This window comes from Nomascus leucogenys, chromosome 11 (genome assembly GCF_006542625.1).
Source record: "Nomascus leucogenys isolate Asia chromosome 11, Asia_NLE_v1, whole genome shotgun sequence".
In the NCBI taxonomy this organism is placed as follows: Eukaryota; Metazoa; Chordata; class Mammalia; order Primates; family Hylobatidae; genus Nomascus; species Nomascus leucogenys.
Window position 1 is genome coordinate 88898056 of NC_044391.1, and position 22396 is coordinate 88920451.

At 36.2% G+C, this 22396-nt stretch overlaps 1 protein-coding gene across 2 annotated transcripts in view; it reads left to right on the plus strand.

The window, feature by feature from the left end:
• Positions 1 to 22396, plus strand: part of SERPINI1 (serpin family I member 1) — an 89229-nt gene that overhangs the window by 60490 nt on the left and 6343 nt on the right. For both annotated transcript variants that reach the window (XM_003256411.4, XM_003256412.4), the window contains exon 6: positions 10634 to 10731. In XM_003256411.4, the coding sequence (XP_003256459.2) occupies positions 10634 to 10731 (98 nt within the window). The remainder of the gene's footprint in view (positions 1 to 10633; positions 10732 to 22396) is intronic.

Genomic DNA, 22396 nt, shown 5'->3' on the forward strand with positions numbered 1-22396 from the left:
GCTAGAAGAACTGCAAACAAGTCACTGTGTTAGGTGCTGAGATGCAACCATAAATTAGCAGGAAGATGCAACTCTGCTCAAAATTCTCCCTGTGGCTAAAAGAATAAGATGCGCACAATGCCTTTAATGTCCTGAATGCCATCCCCTTCTCAACCCCATTTCTGGCCACTCACCACATCAAGCATGTTGTAGCATGTTCTGTCCATGTGCTTGTGATTATGCCACATACAACATGCTCTTTTCATGTCTCTGAATCTCCACTTATGTGTTTGCATTGGTCTAAACTGCCCTCCTCATATTTCTTTCCCAAGATAGTGTTGCTTAGCCTTTAGGGTACACCTCTAGAACCAGTTCTTCTCTGAAGCCTCCCATGAACTACCTGGAGCAAGTTACCCTCATTTTTGCTTCACTTATTTCTGTTATTACTTGTTACCATCCCATAATAACATTATCTTTTTGTAGGGCTAGTTTCCTTTCTGTAAGTTCTAGGGTAGAGCCAGTTTTCCTTCTTATAGAAAGAACACAGTAAGTGTTTGCAAAATGAAACTGAACTGAAAATGTTTATTCTATCCTTGAATACCTTAAAACCTAGTAGGAGAACTAGGCCAGTAAACACGTAGAACATGTTTATTAGCACACTATATAAATTTTAGTCTCAAAAACAAGACATATCAATAAAAAGAGACTAAATATATATGTATGTATGTATGTATGTGAAAGTACAGTTAAAACACATTCCATATTAAGAAAATTGTTCAAGTATGATTAATTACTGTGAGCATTAAGGTGATAAATAAGTTATTAGTATTAAAGATGAATTATTAATAACTGATTAACCCATTCATATTTATTCTAATTTTAGGAATTATCATTTAAGGATTACATTTTATGTAAATATCAATGTTTCTAAAAACTTAGCTGATAGTTTGTTATGTAAGTGAAGAAGATCTATTTGGAACTATGGAGTTTTTGCCTGGAAAATTATGTTTTATAATATATTCATAATATGGAATATTACGTTATGTCATAATTTATTATATAGCACGTCATGTTATATATTCATAATATATAACTATAAATAATATGTAGCCATATATTTTCTATTTTATATATTTTATTTTATTTTAAGTTCTTGTATATATGTGCAGAATGTGCAGGTTTGTTACACAGGTAAGCGTGTGCCATGGTGGTTTGCTGCACCTATCAACTCATCACCTAGGTATTAAGCCTTGTATGCATTAGCTATTTATCTTGATGCTCTCCCTCCCCAAAACACCCTGACAGGCCCCAATGTGCGTTGTTCCCCTCCCTGTGTCCATGTGTTCTAATTGTTCAGCTCCCACTTATGAGTGAGAACATGCAATGTTTGGTTTTCTGTTCCTGTGTCAGTTTGCTGAAGATAATAGCTCCCAGCTCCATCCATGTCCCTGCAAAGGGCATGATCTCATTCCTTTTTATAGCTGCATAGTATTCCATGATGTATATGTATAACATTTTTTTTATCTGGTCTGTCCTTGATGGGCATGGCATTTTGGGTTGATTCCATGTCTTTGCTATTGTGAATAGTGCTGCAATGAACATATGTGTGCATGTATCTTTATAATAGAATGATTTATATTCCTTTGGGTATATACCCAGTAATGGGATTGCTGGGTCAAATAGTATTTCTGTTTCTAGATCTTTGAGGATTCACTGTCTTCCACAATGGTTGAACTAATTTACATTTCCACCAACAGTGTAAAAACTTTCCTTTTTCTCCAGAGCCTTGCTAGCATCTGTTGTTTCTTGACTTTTTAATAATTGCCATTCTGACTGGCGTGAGATGGTATCTCACTGTAGTTTTGATTTGAATTTCTCTAATGATCAGTGATGTTGAGCTGTTTTTCATGTTTGTTGGCTGAATAAATGTCTTCTTTTGAGATGTGTTGTTCATGCCATTTGCCTACTTTTTAATGCGATTGTTTACTCCTTGTAAATTTGTTTAAGTTCCTTGTAGATTCTGGATATTAGACCTTTGTCAGGTGGATAGATTGGAAAAATTTCCTCCCTTTCTGTAGGTTTTCTGTTCACTCTGATGATAGTTTCTTTTGCTGTGCAGAAGCTCTTTAATTTAATTAAATCCCATTTATTAAGTTTTGCTTTTGTTGCAATTGCTTTTGATGTTTTTGTCATGAAATCTTTGCCTGTGTCTATGTCCTGAATGGTATTGCTTAGGTTTTCTTCTAGGGTTATTATAGTTTTTGGTTTTACATTTAAGTCTTTAATCCATCTTGAGTTAACTTTTGTATAAGGTGTAAGGAAGGGATCCAGTTTCAATTTTCTGCATATGGCTATATATAGCCACATATTTTCTTGTCTGTATACAAAAATCAAAGCAATCATAACCCAAATCTTTTTGGCTAAGATATTTAGCATGCATAACTTTCCATGATAATACATATATGTAGAAATATTCCATTATAAGTCTATTCTTAAGGAGAGGTAGTTAATGAATACCTGCCAAGAGTTTTTTTGTTATGTATGATAATTGACATTTATATACTAAATATGTAAACAATGTACCTTAATTCCAAAGAACAATTTACTTTTGAACATGAATGATTAAATTTAAATTACTATGTAAATCAGGCCTAAACTTACAAAACATTTAGTCCACGTTAACCCTCATCTAATGACCTTTCACAATTAATTTTGTATTTTTTCTTGCATTTTATGCAGAATTCCTTTTGATAAAATGAGAAATTCAGTACAGTGTTAATGCTTCTCTTGTTAAATCCATGAATTAAGTGCAATGCTTCCAAATGCTCCAATTCTGTGAAGATGCAAAGTTATTTAGGAGTATATTAACAGAATTCTAAATGAATGCTTACTAAATATTATACATTCTAATTCAACCATATTCACTAGAAAATGTGGCCTCCAGGTCCTGTCCACTGAGAAATTGAATGTGGCAGCAGAAGAAAATTAAATTTTCATTTCCTAAGAGATACTCTTCAATTATGAAATAGTTTGGCTGTCTTGCTCATATTAATGCCTGTACTAAATTAGGCACAGGTAATTATCATGTATCAATTTTTCCAGGAGTTCCATAAATTCTCCCTGTACATGGCTAATGCATAGATAGGGAGGCTAAATAGCAAAATAAATAACTCTAGATTCCCCTTCTAACAGAATGGCTCTTTTCAAATACTTATATATTATAATAATCAATGTGAAACTCTCCACCTTCTCCATTTTACAACATTAGGATCCACTAAATGTTTGATAATGGTAATGATTTATGTGACCCATTTTTAGCAAAGGTAAAAATGTTTTTCGTAGCTATACTCTGTGTTTACTCAAGTATCAATTTTAATGGTTTGCATAGTTTTATCCACAGAGAGATATTACTCTGAAAATGCAACTTGCATTTCTGTATTTTGACCACATTCTTGTCCTGCTTGACAGGTACTTTTACTTTCTATTTTGCTAGAATTTATACAAACAGCTTTCAAACACTGTCCTTGAAAACCAAATACTGCATTTTCTCACTTATAAATGGGAGCTAAATGTTGGGTACTCATGGACATAAAGATGGCAACAACAGACACTGAGGATGTCTAGAGGAGGGAAGACGGAAAGGGGGCAAGGGTCGAAAAACTATTGTGTGCTATGCTCACTATCTGGGTGACAGGATCATTTGTATCCTAAACCTCAGCAATATGCAATATACCCATGTAACAAACCTACATATGTATCCCTTGAATCTAAAATAAAAGGTTTTTTGAGCTTTTTATTTTTTTATATTAAAATGCCTTTATATATATTTTTTGAACTTTCTCTTTATACTTCAAGTTCTGGGATACATGTGCAGAACATGCAGGTTTGTTACATAGGTATACACGTGCCATGGTGGTTTGCTGCACCCATCAACCCATCATCTACATTAGGTATTTCTCCTAATGCTGTCCGTTCCCAAGCCCCCAACCCCCCAACAGGCCCCTGTGTGTGATGTTCCCTTCCCTGTGTCCATGCGTTCTTATTGTTCAACTCCCACTTGTGAGTGACAACATGTGGTGTTTGGTTTTCTGTTCCTGTGTTAGTTTGCTAAGGATGATGGTTTCCAGCTTCATCCATGTCCCTGCAAAGGACATGAACTCATTCTTTTTTTGGCTGCATAGTATTCCATGGTATATATGTGCCACATTTTCTTCATCCAGTCTATCACTGATGGACATTTGGGTTGGTTCCAAGTCTTTGCTATTGTGAATAGTGCTGCAATAAACATACATGTGTGCGTGTCTTTATAGTAGAATGATTTATAATCCTTTGGGTATATACCCAGTAATGGGATTGCTGGGTCAAATGGTATTTCTGGTTCTAGATCCTTGAGGAATCGCCACACTGTCTTCCACAATGGTTGAACTAATTTACACTCCTACCCACAGTGTAAAAGCATTCCTATTTCTCCACATCCTCTGCAGCACCTGTTGTTTCCTGACTTTTTAATGATCACGATTCTAACTGGCATGAGATGGTGGTAGCTCATTGTGCTTTTGATTTGCATTTCTCTAATGACCAGTGATGATGAGCTTTTTTTCATATGTTTGTTGGCCGCATAAATTTCTTTTGAGAAGTGTCTGTTCATACCCTTTGCCCACTTTTTGATGGTTTTTGTCTTGTAAATTTAAGTTTCTTGTAGATTATTATTAAAATAATAAAAATATATAAAATGCCGTCTTTAAGAGGTAAAGGGGAGGGTATTTGCAGGGGAGGGTCATGCAGAAGAAGAAATTGCTTTTGTATTTTAGCAATTTTTCCCCCTTAACAGTAAGTTCTACAGAAATTAGATGCTGAATTGAAATTGTATTTTTATCCAAAATATAAGAATCTATTCAAGAAAAGCTAAGATTGCTGTACCCATTACCAAATCCAATGAAATACCACAAGATTTATATACATGGTTGTACATCTCTAAGATTTAAATAAGATTACCAGATCCTTCCATTTATCCATGGTAGCAAAAATAGTTTGTTTCATATATAAAATATTTATGTAAAACACCCAAAAAGCACTTAAGTATAAAATCTGCTACAGCGTAAGCATTATGTAATTATTACCTATTATTAATATTATTGTAATTTGTTTAGTGTACATTTTAAGTCCTGGTATTTACGCTGTGTTAATCTTATAGGTAGCTTTATATATACTTCTCTCTAAATTGAATTTTTTAAACTTGATTCTTTTGAATTTTCTCCTCTTCAGTGTATATGCTTCCTTTTGAGTCTTTACTGATATAGCTTAGATATAAAAAGATTTTTCTAAAGTCAGCATCAAATACTTTAATACTTGGAAGCAGATGTACCTTGCTGTATGTATTATCAGTCTACTCTGGCTTTGTAGTCTCAGATTTGTCATTTGTGATCAGAGTGTTGGACATCAAAGGATGTGAAGTGGTTCTCTATTTTGTAACCAGAAACTATCCTGATATTTTGAAATAATTGCCTATTAATAAAGCATTTTAGTTTCATGTTTGTAAAGAAAACTACATAAGTCATCTATTTTTTTTTTGTTGTTTTGTTTTGTTTTGTTTTGTTTTTCTTTTAGGCAGAATCTCACTCTGTCACCCAGGCTGGAATGCAATGGCACGATCTTGGCTCTGCAAGAGCACTGCAACCTTCACCTCCCAGGTTCAAAAGCCATTCTCCTGCCTCAGCCACCCAAGTACCTGGGATTACAGGCACGCGCCACCATGTCCAGCTAATTTTTGCGTTTTTAGTAGAGGTGGGTTTTCGCCATATTGGCCAGGCTGGTCTCGAACTCCTGACCTCAGGTGATCCACCTGTCTCAGCCTCCCAAAGTGCTGGGATTACAGGCGTGGGCCACCACACCCGGCCCTGATTTTGTTTATTAACATGAGTGCTTTTCATTAGATTTTTCTACAAAGGGTATGATTGGGTTTTTAATCCTTATATGTGTTATAGTCTCCTACCTAGGATATATTTGTTATTTTCTAACACTTGTTCTGCAGGTCTTCAAACCTCTACCCTCCATATGCCTCTTCAACTTATTCAGGTAGAAAGTTGCAAATGCAGAAATTACATTGTATGCCTTTATTAAAACAGGCATGCCCTTTGGCTTTATAAAAGCAGTGTCATGGCTTTTAATGTTTATAATTTATGAAATGTAAAATCTACTTCTAATTTTTTTATTTTTAAAAGTTGTTGTTGGAATTATAGTGATTAGTTATGTGGGGGCTTGACTGTCAGAAAGACCTCCCCGTTCATATCCTCATTCTACCATCTGTTATCTTGTGATTAGAGAAAGTTGCTTGTTGCTTAGCTCTTTTAAGCTTCAGTTTAGCCTTCTGCAGCCAGGAGATAATGACACTTATCTCATAGGGTTGTTTGAGAGCATCACAGAAATCATTAAATAATATATTATTCATAAAAGGATTTGCATAGTGCCTGAAACATAGTAAGCACTCAATATATGGGAGATAATGATTATTTATATTAATATTAGCTTATAGTAAGAGGAAAGAAATAATAAACAAATAATCACTATTTTTCAATAGTTTGATGTTTAAAAAAGTCAAAGAATGGACAACTAGAGATTATTTACTCCCTATCTTCAACTTTGAACAAAGTCTTACAAACACCTAGATTTTATTTCATTTGCATCCTATGTGGTTTGTCTTATGCTAGATATTGCGAATATTGGAATAAATAAGACAATAGATTCGGCTAATTTACAGTTAAGGTGGCAGGGATTAATATAGCTATTTAATCAAATTACACCAATTACTACTGGAATGCAAACATACAACACCCTAACATCTATAATAATGTGACATGTTATACATAACTACAATATAATAAATGGTATTAATGGTATCTACTCCTCATTGCATGCCTCCTGCATGCTAGCACCATCCTAAGATGTAACCTTATTTAATCTTTCCAACAATACTATGAAATAGGTATTATTATTGCCATTTTCCTGTGCCAAAACTGAGCCTCAGAAATTAAGAAACTTGCTGAAGTTCGCCTGGATCGGTCACTCATCATCACCTGATTAACTAGTGTTTCATCACAAAAGTGTGAAACAAACTAAGCTGCTTTTAAGAAGCAAAAAAAATCCCCTACTAATATCTTCCTTCTCTTTCTTATTTTAAATGGATCAGGACAACTGTAATACCACCTGGATCCATAGCCCTGCTTTGCCACTTATTAACTGTATGACCTTGGTTATACAGGTTATTTCATCTTTCTGCTACTCAATGTTTTCTATTACCTGAGAATAACAAAAATACCTGCTTCAAGGGTTGTGGTGATATTTAAATTAATACCTGTTTTATATTCTTGCAAGTTTCTGGCATATCCTAAGCTCCACATAAGTGTTCAAAAATAAATAGTAACAATAAGCAAACGCATACATACATAAATATTTTAAGCCATTGAATGTATTGTCTAAGACATTCTGTATTTTCTTACTCATTCCCTTTTTTGAGATGGATACCATAGAACAAGTCTACTTCACAATCAATACCTGCTTTTAGTAGAAAACAAAATAAACAATATTAAGTCAAAGTGCAAAATTTAGATAAAATTTAGCACTTGGTTTAGTTTGTTTCATATACATGTACTCATCAGTCAATCATATTTTTCCATAACTGTGAACCTGCTAAACTGTTTTCCACTAATCATTCCTTTTGTTTACTGCCATCATTTCCTTCTCATTTTCCTTAAAACCAGACATTAGAAATGATGCTAATGAAACTTTTTGTTGACTATCACGGACTTATCTCTGTTAAGAGAATAACCTATGGCCTAAAATTTTATATTTATAATCTGTATTAATTAGGAGGCAACATCTTAGAAAAAGTGAAGCATTTTGTTCTAACCAGTTGTTTTCACTTTTAAAATAAAAGTAATAAATGCCTTTGCTTGTTTAAAAATGTATTTTTTCAGGCGTGGTGTTTCATGTCTGTAGTCCTAGCTACTCAGGAGGCTGAGGCAGGAAGATAGCTTTAGACCAGAATTTCAAGATCGGCCTCAGCAATAAAGCGAGACCCACATCTATACAAACAAATTAAAAACAAAAAATAAAAGCCGGGTGCTGTGATGTGCATCTGTAGTGCTAGCTACTTGGGAGGCTGAGGCAGGAGAATTGCTTGAGCCTGGGGGTTCGAGGCTGCAGTGAGGTGTGATCATGCCACTGCACTCTAGCCTGGGTGACAGAGTGAAACCCTGTCTCACACACACAAAAATGTGTTACTTGATGCAGGCATGCTTGGTCCATGTCTTTCACAAGAAAGTTTGGTGATACAATTCATTAGTTTGGGGAAGAGTTCATATTAAGACCAATCTGGCTTGCTGTGGAAACTATTTTTTAAGTTAATATTCTGTTTATGATCACTATATTTTCATTTTGTTTTAAAATAATGTTTTATTTTTTCAAAATTGATACACATATATAATAATTCATAAGGTCAGTTAAAACAAAAATAAAGACCTATGATTCTTTTGTTTAAAAAAACTCTTAAGTATACTAATTTACACTCCCACCAACAGTGTAATGGCATTCCTATGTCTCCACAGCCTCGCTAGCATCTGTTGTTTCCTGACTTGTTAATAATCACCATTCCGACTGGCGTGAGATGGTATCTCATTGTGGTTTTTGTTTTCATTTCTCTAACAACCAGCGATGATGAGCTTTTCTTCGTGTGTTTGCTGGCTGCATAAATGTCTTCTTTTGAGAAATGTCTGTTCATATCCTTTGCCCACTTTTTGATGAGGTTGCTTTTTCTTGTGAATTTGTTTAAGTTCCTTGTAGATTCTGGATATTAGACCTTGTCAGATGGATAGATTGCAAAAATTTTTCCCATTCTGTAGGTTGCTTGTTCACTCTGATGATAGTCTCTTTTGCTGTGCAGAAGCTCTTTAGTTTAATTAGATCCCATTTGTCAATTTAGGCTTTTGTTGCAATTGATTTTGATGTTTTAGTCATGAAGTCTTTGCCCATGCCTATGTCCTGAATGGTATTGCCTAGATTTTCTTCTAAGATTTTTATGGTTTTAGGTTTTACATTTAAATCTTTAATCCATCTTGAGTTAATTTTTGTATAAGGTGTTAAGGAAGGGGTCTAGTTTCTGTTTCCTGCGTATGGCTAGTCAGTTTTCCCAGCACCATTTATTAAATAGGGAATCCTTTCCCCATTGCTTGTTTTTGTCAGGTTTGTCAAAGATCAGATGGTTGTAGATGCGAGGTGCTATTTCTGAGGTCTCTGTTCTGTTCAATTGGTCTATATATCTGTTTTGGAGTACCATGCTGTTTTCTAAAACCAGAAATACCATTTGACCCAGCAATCCCATTACTAGGTATATACCCAAAGGATTAAAAATCATTATATTATAAAGACACATTCACATGTATGTATATTGAAGCACTATTTACAATAGCAAAGACTTGGAACCAACCCAAATGTCCATCAATGATAGACTGGATAAAGAAAATGTGGCATATATATGCCATGGAATACAATGAAGCCATAAGAAAAGATGAGTTAATTTCCTTTGCAGGGACATGGATGAAGCTGGAAACCATCATCCACAGCAAACTAACACAGGAGCTGAAAACCAAGCACCGGATGTTCTCACTCATAAGTTGGAGTTGAATAATGAGAACACATAGACTTAGGGAGGGGAACATCACACCTTGGGGCCTGTCTGAGGGAGTGGGGGGCAAGGGGAGGGAGAGCATTAGGACAAATACCTAATGCATGTGGAGCTTAAAACTTAGATGATGGGTTGATAAGTACAGCAAACCACCATGACACATGTATACCTATGTAACAAACCTGTATGTTTTGCACATGTATCTCAGAACTTAAAGTAAAAAAAAAAATTCTTCAGTGTAAAAGCACATGGTTTTTAAGATATAATATTTAACTCACTCTCCATTGATTAATAGGCTTTTGTGTGATGATATCATGAGAACAGGCTTATGTTTTAGAGATCACTATAACCATAAGCATACATTTTTTAATGTAGTACGTTTTATTTTTGCTTTCTCTGAGTTGTAGGGAGCTGAAATGCTAAATGTATTTATTGTAAAACAGAATTTGGGTCTAATTTAACCTTGTCCATGGCATTGATGTGGGTGGGAGTTGCATAGTGGCAGAGGGAAAGGAACATAAATTGACCAGGATACTAAGAAGAGAATGAAATAACCGAGGTAAATGTATGATTAGTCATCGCCAGCTTAAAAAAAAATCAAACATATTACCACTAGGTCAAAGGATTTTGAAAGCTACTCATTGACAAGTTTTACTCAATAACTATGATACTAAGTAATCATATGGTAATGATACTTGATCTCAAAACTCATTTGTTGTACCATATATTATGGTTTTGTGTCTATATCATATATTTTCCTACTTATGTGTTTAAATTCTATTTTGTTATGTCAATCTCTTTGACGCCACCTATTTTTCCATGTTCAATCAAATGCTAATTGCAGTCAAAAGCCAGTTTTAGCATAATTTACTCTCCATAAAGCGGACTTTAAATATCCACATATCTAACACTTTGTTCTTGTTCCAGGTAACAAGATGCTGTAACTAAATATTTTTCTCCCTATGTGTTCTCCAGGTTCACAGTGGAACAGGAAATTGATTTAAAAGATGTTTTGAAGGCTCTTGGAATAACTGAAATTTTCATCAAAGATGCAAATTTGACAGGCCTCTCTGGTAAGAAATAAACACAAATTTTTAAAAATGTTATTCCATAAGAGCTTTATTAAGTGCTCTTTATTTATGATAAAATCCTCTATTTTATCTATTTTAATCATCTATTTTAATAGATGATGTTAAATCCTCTATTTACTATGGAGTTCTGGGGTAAAATATAGTTACCACTTGCCAAATAAATCTAGCATGAAATATATTTAACCTCTACAAGCAAAACTATAGGTATAGTCTTAACATTAAGTTTATATTATCTGGTTCATATCATATCTTTGACAATAGATTATATTCTCCGGAAGACCTGTCTTAAACATCTTTGGATTCCCCATCCCATCTGACATAATGCCTTGTAGAATAGATAATCAATAAATGTGTTGATTGACTATCTCAATATGTCCCATTGTAGTAAATCACGTAAGAAAGAAAGAAGGGAGGATAAATGAGTGACTGTTGTGAGAGCTAGACCAAAGATCCTTTTTAAAAGAATAAAGAATACCCAGTGAGATGGTATAAACATGTTCTAATTCTTTAATAAAAAAATAAATAAACAGTGGGCTGGGCATAGTGGCTCATGCCTGTAATCTCAGTACTTTGGGAGGCCGAGGTGGGTGGATCACCTGAGGTCAGAAGTTCGAGACCAACCTGACCAACATAGTGAAACCCCACCTCTACTAAAAATACAAAAAATTAGCCACACATGGTGGTGGGTGCCTGTAATCCTAGCTACTCGGGAGGCTGAGGCAGGATAATTGCTTGAACTCAGGAGGCAGAGGTTGCAGTGAGCTGAGATTGCGCCATTGTACTCCAGCCTGGGCAACAACAGCGAAACTCTGTCTCAAAAAATAGTAATAATAATAAATAAATAAATAAACAGTGGTTTTAAAGAAGTAACTTCAAAGTATACCGGGCATATTGGAGTGTCTAGTAATTTATTTTAAATATCCCAAGAAAAAAAATCCAATTGAATTATTTGATTCAAATACCCTATTTTTTTTCAGAGTTAAAAAAAATCACAAAATATTAGCAATGTTAAAGCATTTATAATTTGTAGAATAATTTTGGAAGTATTTTTAAGTAGCTAACCCCAAGAAATTTGCCATCAAAAAAAGGCAACAATGAACTTAAGACTGAGTAAATAAGTTATATAAGGATTATTTTTATCATTTCCGTGGAAGAGAGAAAATAAAAATACAATCTGTTTTCTGATGAGATAAAGATAGATATATATTAAGATAAAAGAAACTCAACATGTAAGCCCTCTTTATATGCAAACTATTTAACCCAAATTTCCAAATAGCACTGAGATGATAGATTCCTTAGCAGTTCTTGTGTTAAAGGAGAGAATTTAGTTTTCTTAGCCTGAAGCAGCAGCCTATAGAGAATCAAGCTGACCAAACTATAGCTTCTAAACCTGGAGTGTGAGGGCCCATAGACTGAATTCAGAGAAGCTGATGCCCTCCAACCCTTGAAATTGCATATAAATGTGTGCACACAATGCATCTGCACATATACATGTAGGTGTGTGTGAGAGAGAAACAGTTTGGGGGGGGTCATATTAATAGCTTTTGAGAAATTCTCAATGTGTCTGTGATGAAAAAAGCCTTTGTCCTCCCAGATTTAGGATTGAACATGTTGTTTTCTAAACAGCACTCAGCTTCTAGCAATGAGTTGATACTAATATATTTGGTACAACTTCTACCCCTCGTTCAGAGAGCTTACAGCCCTAAACACTAATAGAGCTTTTCTAAATGTCTACTATATAAATGTTCCTGTCCACATAAGAGAAATGGGCTTTCCCTGAGTAAATGTTTTCATGGCTTATATCCAAGCTCCTAGGGCTCTGAACTCTTCAGTGGGGTTATCAAGAATGTAGGACTGGTAGAGATTCAAAAAATAATGTGGGATCTGTACCTGAGTCAGAAATATATTCATGGCTGAAGCTTAGCATAATATAACATTGTCATTCTCTCTTCTTTAGGAATTGAGAGAAATCTGTCTTACCATACTGGCCAAATTCCAACTGGATAATTACATTGTACTTTCTTCACGTGGCTCTATTTTCAGTTTGATTAGTAATTCCTCACTGTCTCACCCAAACATCTAGGAAGTTATTTCAAACAAATAGAATACCTACTGCCTCTCAGTCCTGACGGAGTAGCACTGCAGTGGCAAATCAATTACTGTGGTCAGTGTAGCTTATAATTTCTAACATATTTGGAAGGTTTGTAAGGTAATATTTAATTGCCTTTACAGAGACAGAGACAATAGACCATAAATATGCATTATGAATACAGATGGTTTAGAGATTGGAAATATCTTCCAGAGAATTCATACATTGTATATGCAAAGTATCTGTTTGTTTGATCAAAACTTCCATGAGAATTGAATCCTTCTGTGTGTCCTACTCACGGTTGTATTCCTGGTACCTTGTAAAGAACTGACATATAGTTGACACACAGTAAATGTTCACTTAAGGGTAAAAAGGATGAGGGGAAGAAGACAAGAGGTTTATTTGTTCCCACATTACATACGGTATAAGGACTATTTGCCCCCTTAAACATAAGTAAAAAATCCTGGATTTTCCGTTCTCAAATACCACCCCATTCAGGTTTTCAGGATCACTTGATAAAAGATCTAAAGCAAACTTCCCAGTCTTTCAGTGGGAATTCTTTGATTATTACATTATTAGTTTTGCCGGAGTCTAAGCAGCTCCAGTATGCCATCCACCCTAACCAATATGCCCTTACATTCCCCATGGCATGCACACACACATTAATTTATGAATCATTCATTCAAAAATTATTGTTTTAATTATAAAACTTGCCTCCTTGTTTCCTCTAAATTCAATAGCATTTGCCTGTTCACCATTTATTTGAGCACCATATGGTCTGCTTTGTAAGGTTGGTATCATTTTCATATGTCTAGTTTTTTCCTCTCCAAATAACATAACCTTGATGATTAATGTCTATAACTCTTCATAACCCCCATAAATACCCAGGAAAATTATTTGCATGCATTTTGTTGCTACTTTAATGAGAATCTCATGGTGTTTAGGATATATAAAGGCTTACCTCAATATATTACAGGTTTGGCTCCATACCACTGCACTAAAGTGAATATTCCAATAAAATGAGTCACATGAACTTTTTGTTTCTCAGTGCATATAAAAGTTATGTTTACACTATACCATAGTCTATGAAAGGTACAAAGACATCATGTCTGAAAAAGTAAGGCACATACCTTAATGTAAAAATACTTTATTGCTGAAAAATGCTAATGATCATCTGAGCCATCAGTGAATCATAAGCTTTTTGTTGGTGGAGAATCATGCCTTGATATTGATGGTTTCTAATAGACCAGGGTGGTGGTTGCTGAAGGATGGAGTGGCTGTGGCAATTTCTTAAAATAAGACAACAATGAAGTTTGCTGTATCCATGTACTCTTCTTTCCATGAGCAATTTCTCTGTATCATGCAATGCTGTTGGTAGCATTTTACCCACAGTACAACTTCTTTCAAAACTGGAGTCAGTCCTCTCAAACCCTACCACTGCTTTATCAACTAAGTTTCTGTAATAGTTTAAGTCCTTTGTTGTCATTTCAACAATGTTCACAGCATCTTCACTAGGAGTAGATCTCATCTCAAGAAACCACTTTCTTTGTTCATCCCTGTGAAGCAACTCCTCATCCATTTAAATTTGATCATGAGATAGCAGCAATCTAGTCACATCTTCAGGGTTCACTTCTAATTCAAGTTCTCTTGCTGTTTCTACCACATCCACAGTACTTCCTTCAATGAAATTTTGAAACTGTCAGTTATAAAAGTCAGAATCAACTTCTTCCAGACCCCTGTTAATGTTGCTATTTTGATCTCCTTCCATGAAACATCAGTGTTTTTATTGGCATCTAGAATGCTGAATTCTTTCCAGAAAAATTTTCTTTGCCCAGATTTTGGATCTGGGCAAAGAGGCCAGGAATTCTTCCCAACATCTGCAATGCCCAGGAGAGCTCCTCCACAACAAAGGATTATCCAGCCAAAAATGTCAGTAGTGAAAAGGCTGAGAAATCCTATACTGGAGAAAGCATGTGGAAACAGAGAAGAAAAAAAAATTAAAAGGCAGAATGGGAACATACTACGTCAAAAGACAGAGGAGTCAAGCATATGAAATGGCTAAAAAAAAAAAAAAAAGAAAAAGAAAAAGAAAAAGAAGAGAAATGAAAAGATAGAGAACAATATATGTATGTATATAGGCTTTTAAATGGCTAGAAAATATTTGAACAATATCTTAGAAAGTGATAACAGCAGTTGCCTCTGGAATACGGGACAGAGACTTTAGATGAAAGAGCAGTTTTCGTTTCATATACTGCTCTGTAGTGTTTGGAATTTTACCTTGTATATGTATTGCTTTTTTAATTAAAATTGTTACTTAAAAATTAGAAAAAACTTTTTAAGAATATCATTAATAGGCCAGACACAGTGGTTCATGCCTTAATTCCAACACTTTGAGAGGCCTAGGCAGGACAGTCCAGGAGTTCAAAACCAGCCTGGGCAACATAATGAGACCTTGTTTCTTATTAAAAAAAAAAAAAGGTCATTAGTAATAGAATTAATTAGTAAATTTGAAATCACCCAGAGAATAATTTAGTAGTATTGTTATACTGTTACTTTCTTAAATTATGTGATAAAATTGTATCTTTCTTCAAAAATAGCATACGTGATTTAGCAGTATGGAAAAATAAAACCTGCTTTGCTTTCTTTTGCTTCTGGAAAAACGGAGTGACTTGAGATCTTTTGCTAAGACCTTTCAAGTCCACTCTTCCATTTTTTATTCCATGGCATCCACTCTTATTTGAGACTCTCATTACTGCTGCTGTAGACTATTTCAATAGCCTTCTAAACAGTTTCCAATCTCTCTCCAATCTAATTTATTTTATCTACCACTGCCAAGATTAATCGCCTTAAAAACTTACTCTTAGATCGTTCCAGTTCCTGTTCAAAGCCGGCCTTCAGTCGGCTGTGCCACATCCGCTGCTCAGCGGGGCATTGAGACCAGGCATCACTCTGGTTGATTCCATATACACAACTCCTGACCAGCCAAACTAAGTACTCACTCTGTGTCTCACCTGTCCCCAGCTCTCTGCCTTTGTGAGGTCTCTTCCACAAGAAAAATCTCCTGTACTGAACCTCAGCTTTAATATCCCCAATTTCATCAAGGCATCATGACTACACCAACCAGAAGTAATCATTCCTTCTTAAATTCATGATACCTTGTGCCTTTCTTTATGGCACATATCTCATTTTATCTCATATTATTGTTATTTATGTGTCTAATATTCCCTGCCAGAATTTAAACCCTCCAAGATTGATTCTTACATGTGTGTCCTATGGTGCCCAGCAGTGTGCTTTCTGCTTAGCACCTACTGAATGAAGAAATGAATAAAATGAGATGCTCAATATTTACTGCATTTATTTTTTATTTTAATTTGATGTCCATTGCTTTTGTTGGTAAATTCCATTAACATAAAACACAGTAAAGCCTCACACAATAAACATGGATTACAGAAAATACTGAGAATCATTTTCTTCTCAGGCTCTATTTAAAATGCTCATCTACTTGCAGTGAGGATCCTGTTATAGAGAAGGTCTATTTTTGTAATGGAAATGGATGACTGTCAGCATTTGGATTAATAGATAATCCTCTTGGAAGGTGTAAGGGGAAGGAGAAAGAGAGTACTAAATCCTTCAGCATCAAGTACAAGCTTTAATAAAGGAGCCAATAAAATAAAGGAATTAAGAAGACACACCACAAGCCATATTCAGGCCAGACTGAAGTGCTGTTGATTTATGCTGGACCTACTCTTACCCCCTGCCCTTGTTTGTTCTCTTTCTCCTTGCACCTGTAAACTACAAGGCTCTATTTCTCTCATTGCCATAATTCCAATTCTACTTTCTTGCCTGGATTATTGCAACAGCTAACAAAGTTCATCTTCCTGCCCCCAGCTGTTTGCTTATCTGATTCACCCTGCACAGCAGCTGCCACAGCTATCTTCTAAAATCAAAGCATTGCGTCCCATTACTTCTGGACAAATCCAGGCTCTCTAGCATCATCGTCAAAGCTCTTAAAATTATGTCCTCTCCTACTCCCCAACCTCCTCATAGCTCAGGCTCCAACTGGACCTTCAAGAGATCCCCACTGGGGATGTAAAGTTTCTCTCACTTTACAAATAGAATCTTCTGCTTGGAATGTCCTTCTTGCCTTCTCTGACTTTTCACTCTTACTAATTGTTTAAGAGCAAGCTGAAAGGTCGACACATCAGAGAAGCTTGACCTGACATTCCTCTTCCTTCCTAAATCGTTTACTTTTCCTTATCTGGAATCTGGTAGCACTTTGCACACACCTCTGTTAGCACATGTTTCATTTTCTCCTAGACTATTTGTTTACATACTTGTCTGTGAGCTCAGAGCTATTCAAAAGCATAGACATCTTTCTGTCCCCAGAACACAGAAGAGAATTTGGGGGGTGGGGGACAGTGTAGATACTGAGTGGGTGAGTGCTGTGAGTAAATGTTACTGTACCCCACCTGGCTACAAGCATTGGGGACTTCTCTCATACTTCCTGCCCTCCCCACTGCAGCCACACAGCCCCTTCTTTGGGTGCTTAAACACGCCCAGTTTGTATCTGCCTCTGCACTAGCTTTTCCCTCCATCTGAAATACTCTCCCTTTATTTCTTCCAGTGGCTGGCTCCTTTGTATTCCTTCAGTCTCAGCTAAGATTTGCCCTCTCAGACCCACCTTTCTGAATAACCTGTGTCAAATAGCTCCTCTTTGCTGCCTCAGTCACTGAGCAACATATCACCTTATCTTGTTAGCTTAGTTATACTTACGATACCCTGAAATTGTAGTCATTTATTGATTCGCTTTTTTATTGTTCTCTTATTTGATGTCTGCTTTCCTCTCATTAGGAAGGAACTATTTAGTTCATCATAGTATACCTGGTGCATCTGGCTCATAGTAGGTGCTCAGCACATGAATGAACGAATGAATGAATGAATGAATGAACCAATAAATGAATGTTTGCTGGTTTTGTAACAAATCTATCCAGAAAAGCAAACAAAGAAACATTATTCCTATCGTAAGAGAACTCAAATTCTAGGAACTTTTATAAATTTCATGGGTGGGGCTGAAGCTAAAAATATTTTGGCAACTGAAGCACAGAGACACTTTTGGTATGCTAGGGTTCTGTTATAATACTCTCGTCATTTTGTTATTTTGAGCATGCCGTTGATGACGCAGAAATCTATTTAAATTGGCTGAATTTAGGAACAGTGCCACAGAGGAAGTAGTGGCCTACACTTGCATGATGGCCATCCTGAAAGCATGATGTTAATCTCAGATACTTAGAGCCTTTGCAGCCCTGCACAATACCTCATATGTAGTGGGTACTGAATAAATATTTAGTAAGTGACTGAATGAATGCCTTTGTAGTCTTGCCCTGCTTTTTTCAGGAGAGCTTGAATTATTGCCCAGTTTTTCTCTGGGGGAACCTAGGGTTTACTGGCCCTGTTCCCATCTCATCCATTGTAAAAATCCTGGCCTCATGCTGCCTGGAGGAAAGTAGGACCAGTCATTTGGCAGCACTGTCTGCTGTGGCCAGAAGGAGAAGGCTGCTTGGTGCCAGCAGATTTAAAAACAAAAAACTATTTGCCTTTGCTTGATTGATTGAGAGAATAGCTAACTTTTCTCTAACCAACAAGACAAGCTCATCAGTGTAAATCTCCTTAATACCCCTTTGCATTCTGATTCAATTAATCAAATATCTGAGTGCATACCTGGTACCTGGCAGTGTGCAAGGTATTGTGGATGAGATAAGTAGAACTGGCAAAGTCCAGGCCTTGAAGAGTGTATGGCCTAGCAGGAAAGATGGTCTTGATTGTCTACTGCGTGACATTGCCTGTTTCTCTGCATGACCTGATCTACTTCTAAGATTTTGTGGCTGCAGACACATGCTTGCTTAGACCACTTTCTGCTTATATTTTATTTTAATGAGACTGCTTGAAGTTTGTCTCAAGAAAAAAAGGCCTCATTTTCTTTTTTTCCCCTTAGTACCTGTGATGTGATTTCTTTTTTCTTTTTTCTTTTTTGTGAGATGGAGTCTTACTCTGTCACTCAGGCTGGAGTGCAGTGGCACAATCTTGGCTCACTGCAACCTCCACCTCCTGGGTTCAAGCAATTCTCTGGCCTCAGCCTCCTTAGTAGCTGCTATTACAGGTGCACGCCACCACACCAGGCTAATTCTTATACTTTTCTTAGAGACTGGGTTTCACCATGTGGGCCAGGCTGCTCTTGAACTCCTAACCTCAAGTGATCCACCCGCCTCAACCTCCCAAAGTGCTGGGATTGCAGGTATGAGCCACCATGCCCGGCCTTCTTATTTGTCCATTTTCTTCTACTTATGTGTCCAATGGGATGGTGTTTTTCTGAAGGTTGATTGTCCTAAGGTCTCATTTACAGGTGCAGACATTTGCTATCCCTCATGTAGCAATTAATCATGATACGGGAATCCAAACGTTGCATTCAATCTTTGTTTTGCTTTCTCTGAAATAAATACAACAGCACTAGTCTGCTGGATCCCATTCTCCTTACTCTTTTACTCAATCAGATTTTGAAGTCTTTTAGCATGTATGTGGCCTTTGCACTTTTTCCCTCTCTGCTGCTGTTGTCAATTTTCTTGGAACATCTACTTTAGATTATTGTCTTATGTTTCATTTATTACAAGAATAAACTTAAAAAGAATTTTTTTTTGAGATATGGTCTCACTCTGTCCAGGCTGGAGTACAGTGGTGTGATCTTGGCTCACTGCAACCTCAACCTTCTTGGGCTCAGGTGATCCTCCCACCTCAGCCTCCTGAGTAGCTGGGACTACCACACCCAGCTAGTTTTTGTAATTTTTTGTACAGATGGGGTTTTGCCATGTTGCCCAAGCTGGTGTCCAACTCCTGGGCTCAAGCAATTGGCCCCAAGCGATTGGCCTGCCTTGGCCTCCCGTAGTGCTGGGACTACAGGCATGAGCCACCATGCCTGGCCTATTACAAGAATAAACTTTGTAGCCATAATTATGAACAGAGTTGTGGTCATAGTGCACATCAGATGACACTGAAAGACTTTATATACCCAAAGTCTTATAATATGAAATAGTTAACCACTTTCATTCAACAATTACTGAAATCCTGTCTATGACATTATACTGGGTTAAAGACTGGAAAATTGAACATTACCAGGAAACTCCCTCTAGGGTTTCCTAGAGGTTAGTTCATTCTTTAGGCCCTACTATATGCCAGAAGACAAGGTTACTAAGAAAAATAACACAATCCTTGCCTTAAGGAAGTAGACTGTCCAGGAAGAGGGAAGCATCAGTGCAAATATGACATTAGAAAGGCTTCAATAGAATTAGTTTCTGGGTTCAATAGGAGAGTGATCAGATCTACTTTAGTGATTTAGGAATTAGAGGAGAGCAGAAAAAGCCTCACAGAGCTAGATGCTGAGCTTCTAAAGTAGATTAGGTGTCTTACTGTACAACAAAAGTTGAGGGAGGTTCTAGGGAAACAAAGATACAGAAATGACAAAGCATGCTATGATGAGGCTGTTTCAGTTCATATAATTTGAAGCACAGCATATAGGGTAAAGAATGCTAATTGAAGGAAGCAAAGGCAGCCTGATGGAGGTGCTTATAGTTTATATTGAGCAGGTATGCAGGTTTGCAATATACTGAAGGTGAGGTGAGAGGGAGAGCAAGCAGGAGAGGGGATGAAGTGTTTTAAGTGGATTAGTGGCATAATTTGATTTGTATTTTGATAAGATCATCCTGGAGGAAGCTTTAAGGTGAACTGGAGGCAGTCAGGAGAGCAGTTCTCTACTGCTGAGTCATGACATACTGTAACATCCATTGAAACTCATTCAAAAAGATCATTTGTGTATGTTGCTGAGTTTAATTTTCTGATTTTTAAAGAATTTTATCTTCATGCTAATAGGTGAGTTTGGTCTATGATTTTCTTTCTTATATTGTTTTTTTTTTTCAATTTTTACAGCAAAGTGAAATATCTATGGATGAGTTAGATAGCTTTTATTCTCTTTCTAATGTCCAGAACGGTTTTACAACAGGCAATCCTATCTGTTCCTTGAAGATTTGGTTAAAATCACCTAGAAAACCATCTAGGCTTGGAGTCTTTAATTTCAAGGGTGGAGAAAGTTTTTGTATACTGATTCAATTACTTTACTGGATTATTCAAATATTCTATTTTCTTTCCTTGACTCAATTTTATAATTTATACATTTCTATAAAAGTCTAGCTCATGGCAAATCTCTTCATTTTCAAAATTATTTGCATAAAAAAGAACAAATACTTTTTTAGGGTAGATGGAAATATTTTGTTTTTTTGTTTGTTTGTTTTTGAGATGGAGTTTCACTCTTGTCACCCAGACTGGAGTGCAATGGCACGTTCTCGGCTCACCACAACCTCTGCCTCTCGGGTTCAAGAGATTCTCCTGCCCCAGCCTCCCTAGCAGCTAGGATCACAGGCACCCGCCATCACGCCTGGCTAATTTTTTTGTATTTTCAGTAGAGACGGGGTTTGACCATGTTGGCCAGGCTGGTTTCAAACTCCTGACCTCAGGTTATCTGCCTGCCTTAGCCTCCCAAAGTGCTGGGATTACAGGTGTGAGCTACCGCGCCCAGCCAAATATTTTGTATTTTTTTTGTGGAGAAAGGTTCACAGATATATGTATATCTATCAAAACTTATCAAATCATGTATAATAAATAGATATTCATAGTAAATAACTTATAATCTCATAAAGTTAATTAACATTTATCTGCAGAAAATTATACATAGTATTTTTTGTGATAAAAATTATTTTCTGTATTCTTGGGTATGTTCTTTTTTTGCTCTTAATATCGTTTCTGTGGACAATCCCTTTTTTTTAATGAATTTTGTTGAAAAGTTTGTCCATTTCATTATCTTTTAAATAACTAGGTCTCTGAGAATAACCCTTAGCATCTTTGTTTTCTTTCTCTTTCTGCCATAAGTACGTTGCAATATCCCTGCCACAACTACCACCACCATCATTTTGGTGGGGCAAGTGGGAACAGGCAAGAAAATAGGTGACTAGAGGATATTACAACATTTGGGACAGAGGCTAGAAATAAAGGGATGATTTTTCTTGTTTCAAAGTGCCTACTGCAGCCAGCTGGTCAAGCCTAGTAGCTATTGGAGGCAGTTTCCTATGTGCCAATTGATGTAGTTGGAATATTATGTGGTGTCTTTGAGGAGAACCCCTTTTAGAATTCTTCAGAAGGGCTTAGCTGACAATGTGGATACTCATTACCCTGTAGGAACTGGGTTCTAGCACCTTTGTATTCAAGGTCATAATATTGGCTCTTGATGCTTAACTCACAGACTGATGAAAATGGGCAGCAGAATCTGAAAATAATACAGCATCAAATAGCTGCTAGTTAATATATTTTACTGTCTTAAAATTTATTTTTTAACTATTTTATTTTTTATTATTACTTTTTAAAATTAAAATTAATATTATTTTATTTTACACAGAGATGAAGACTCACTATATTGTCTAAGCTGGTCTTGAGTTCCTGGGCTCAAGTGATCCTCCTGTC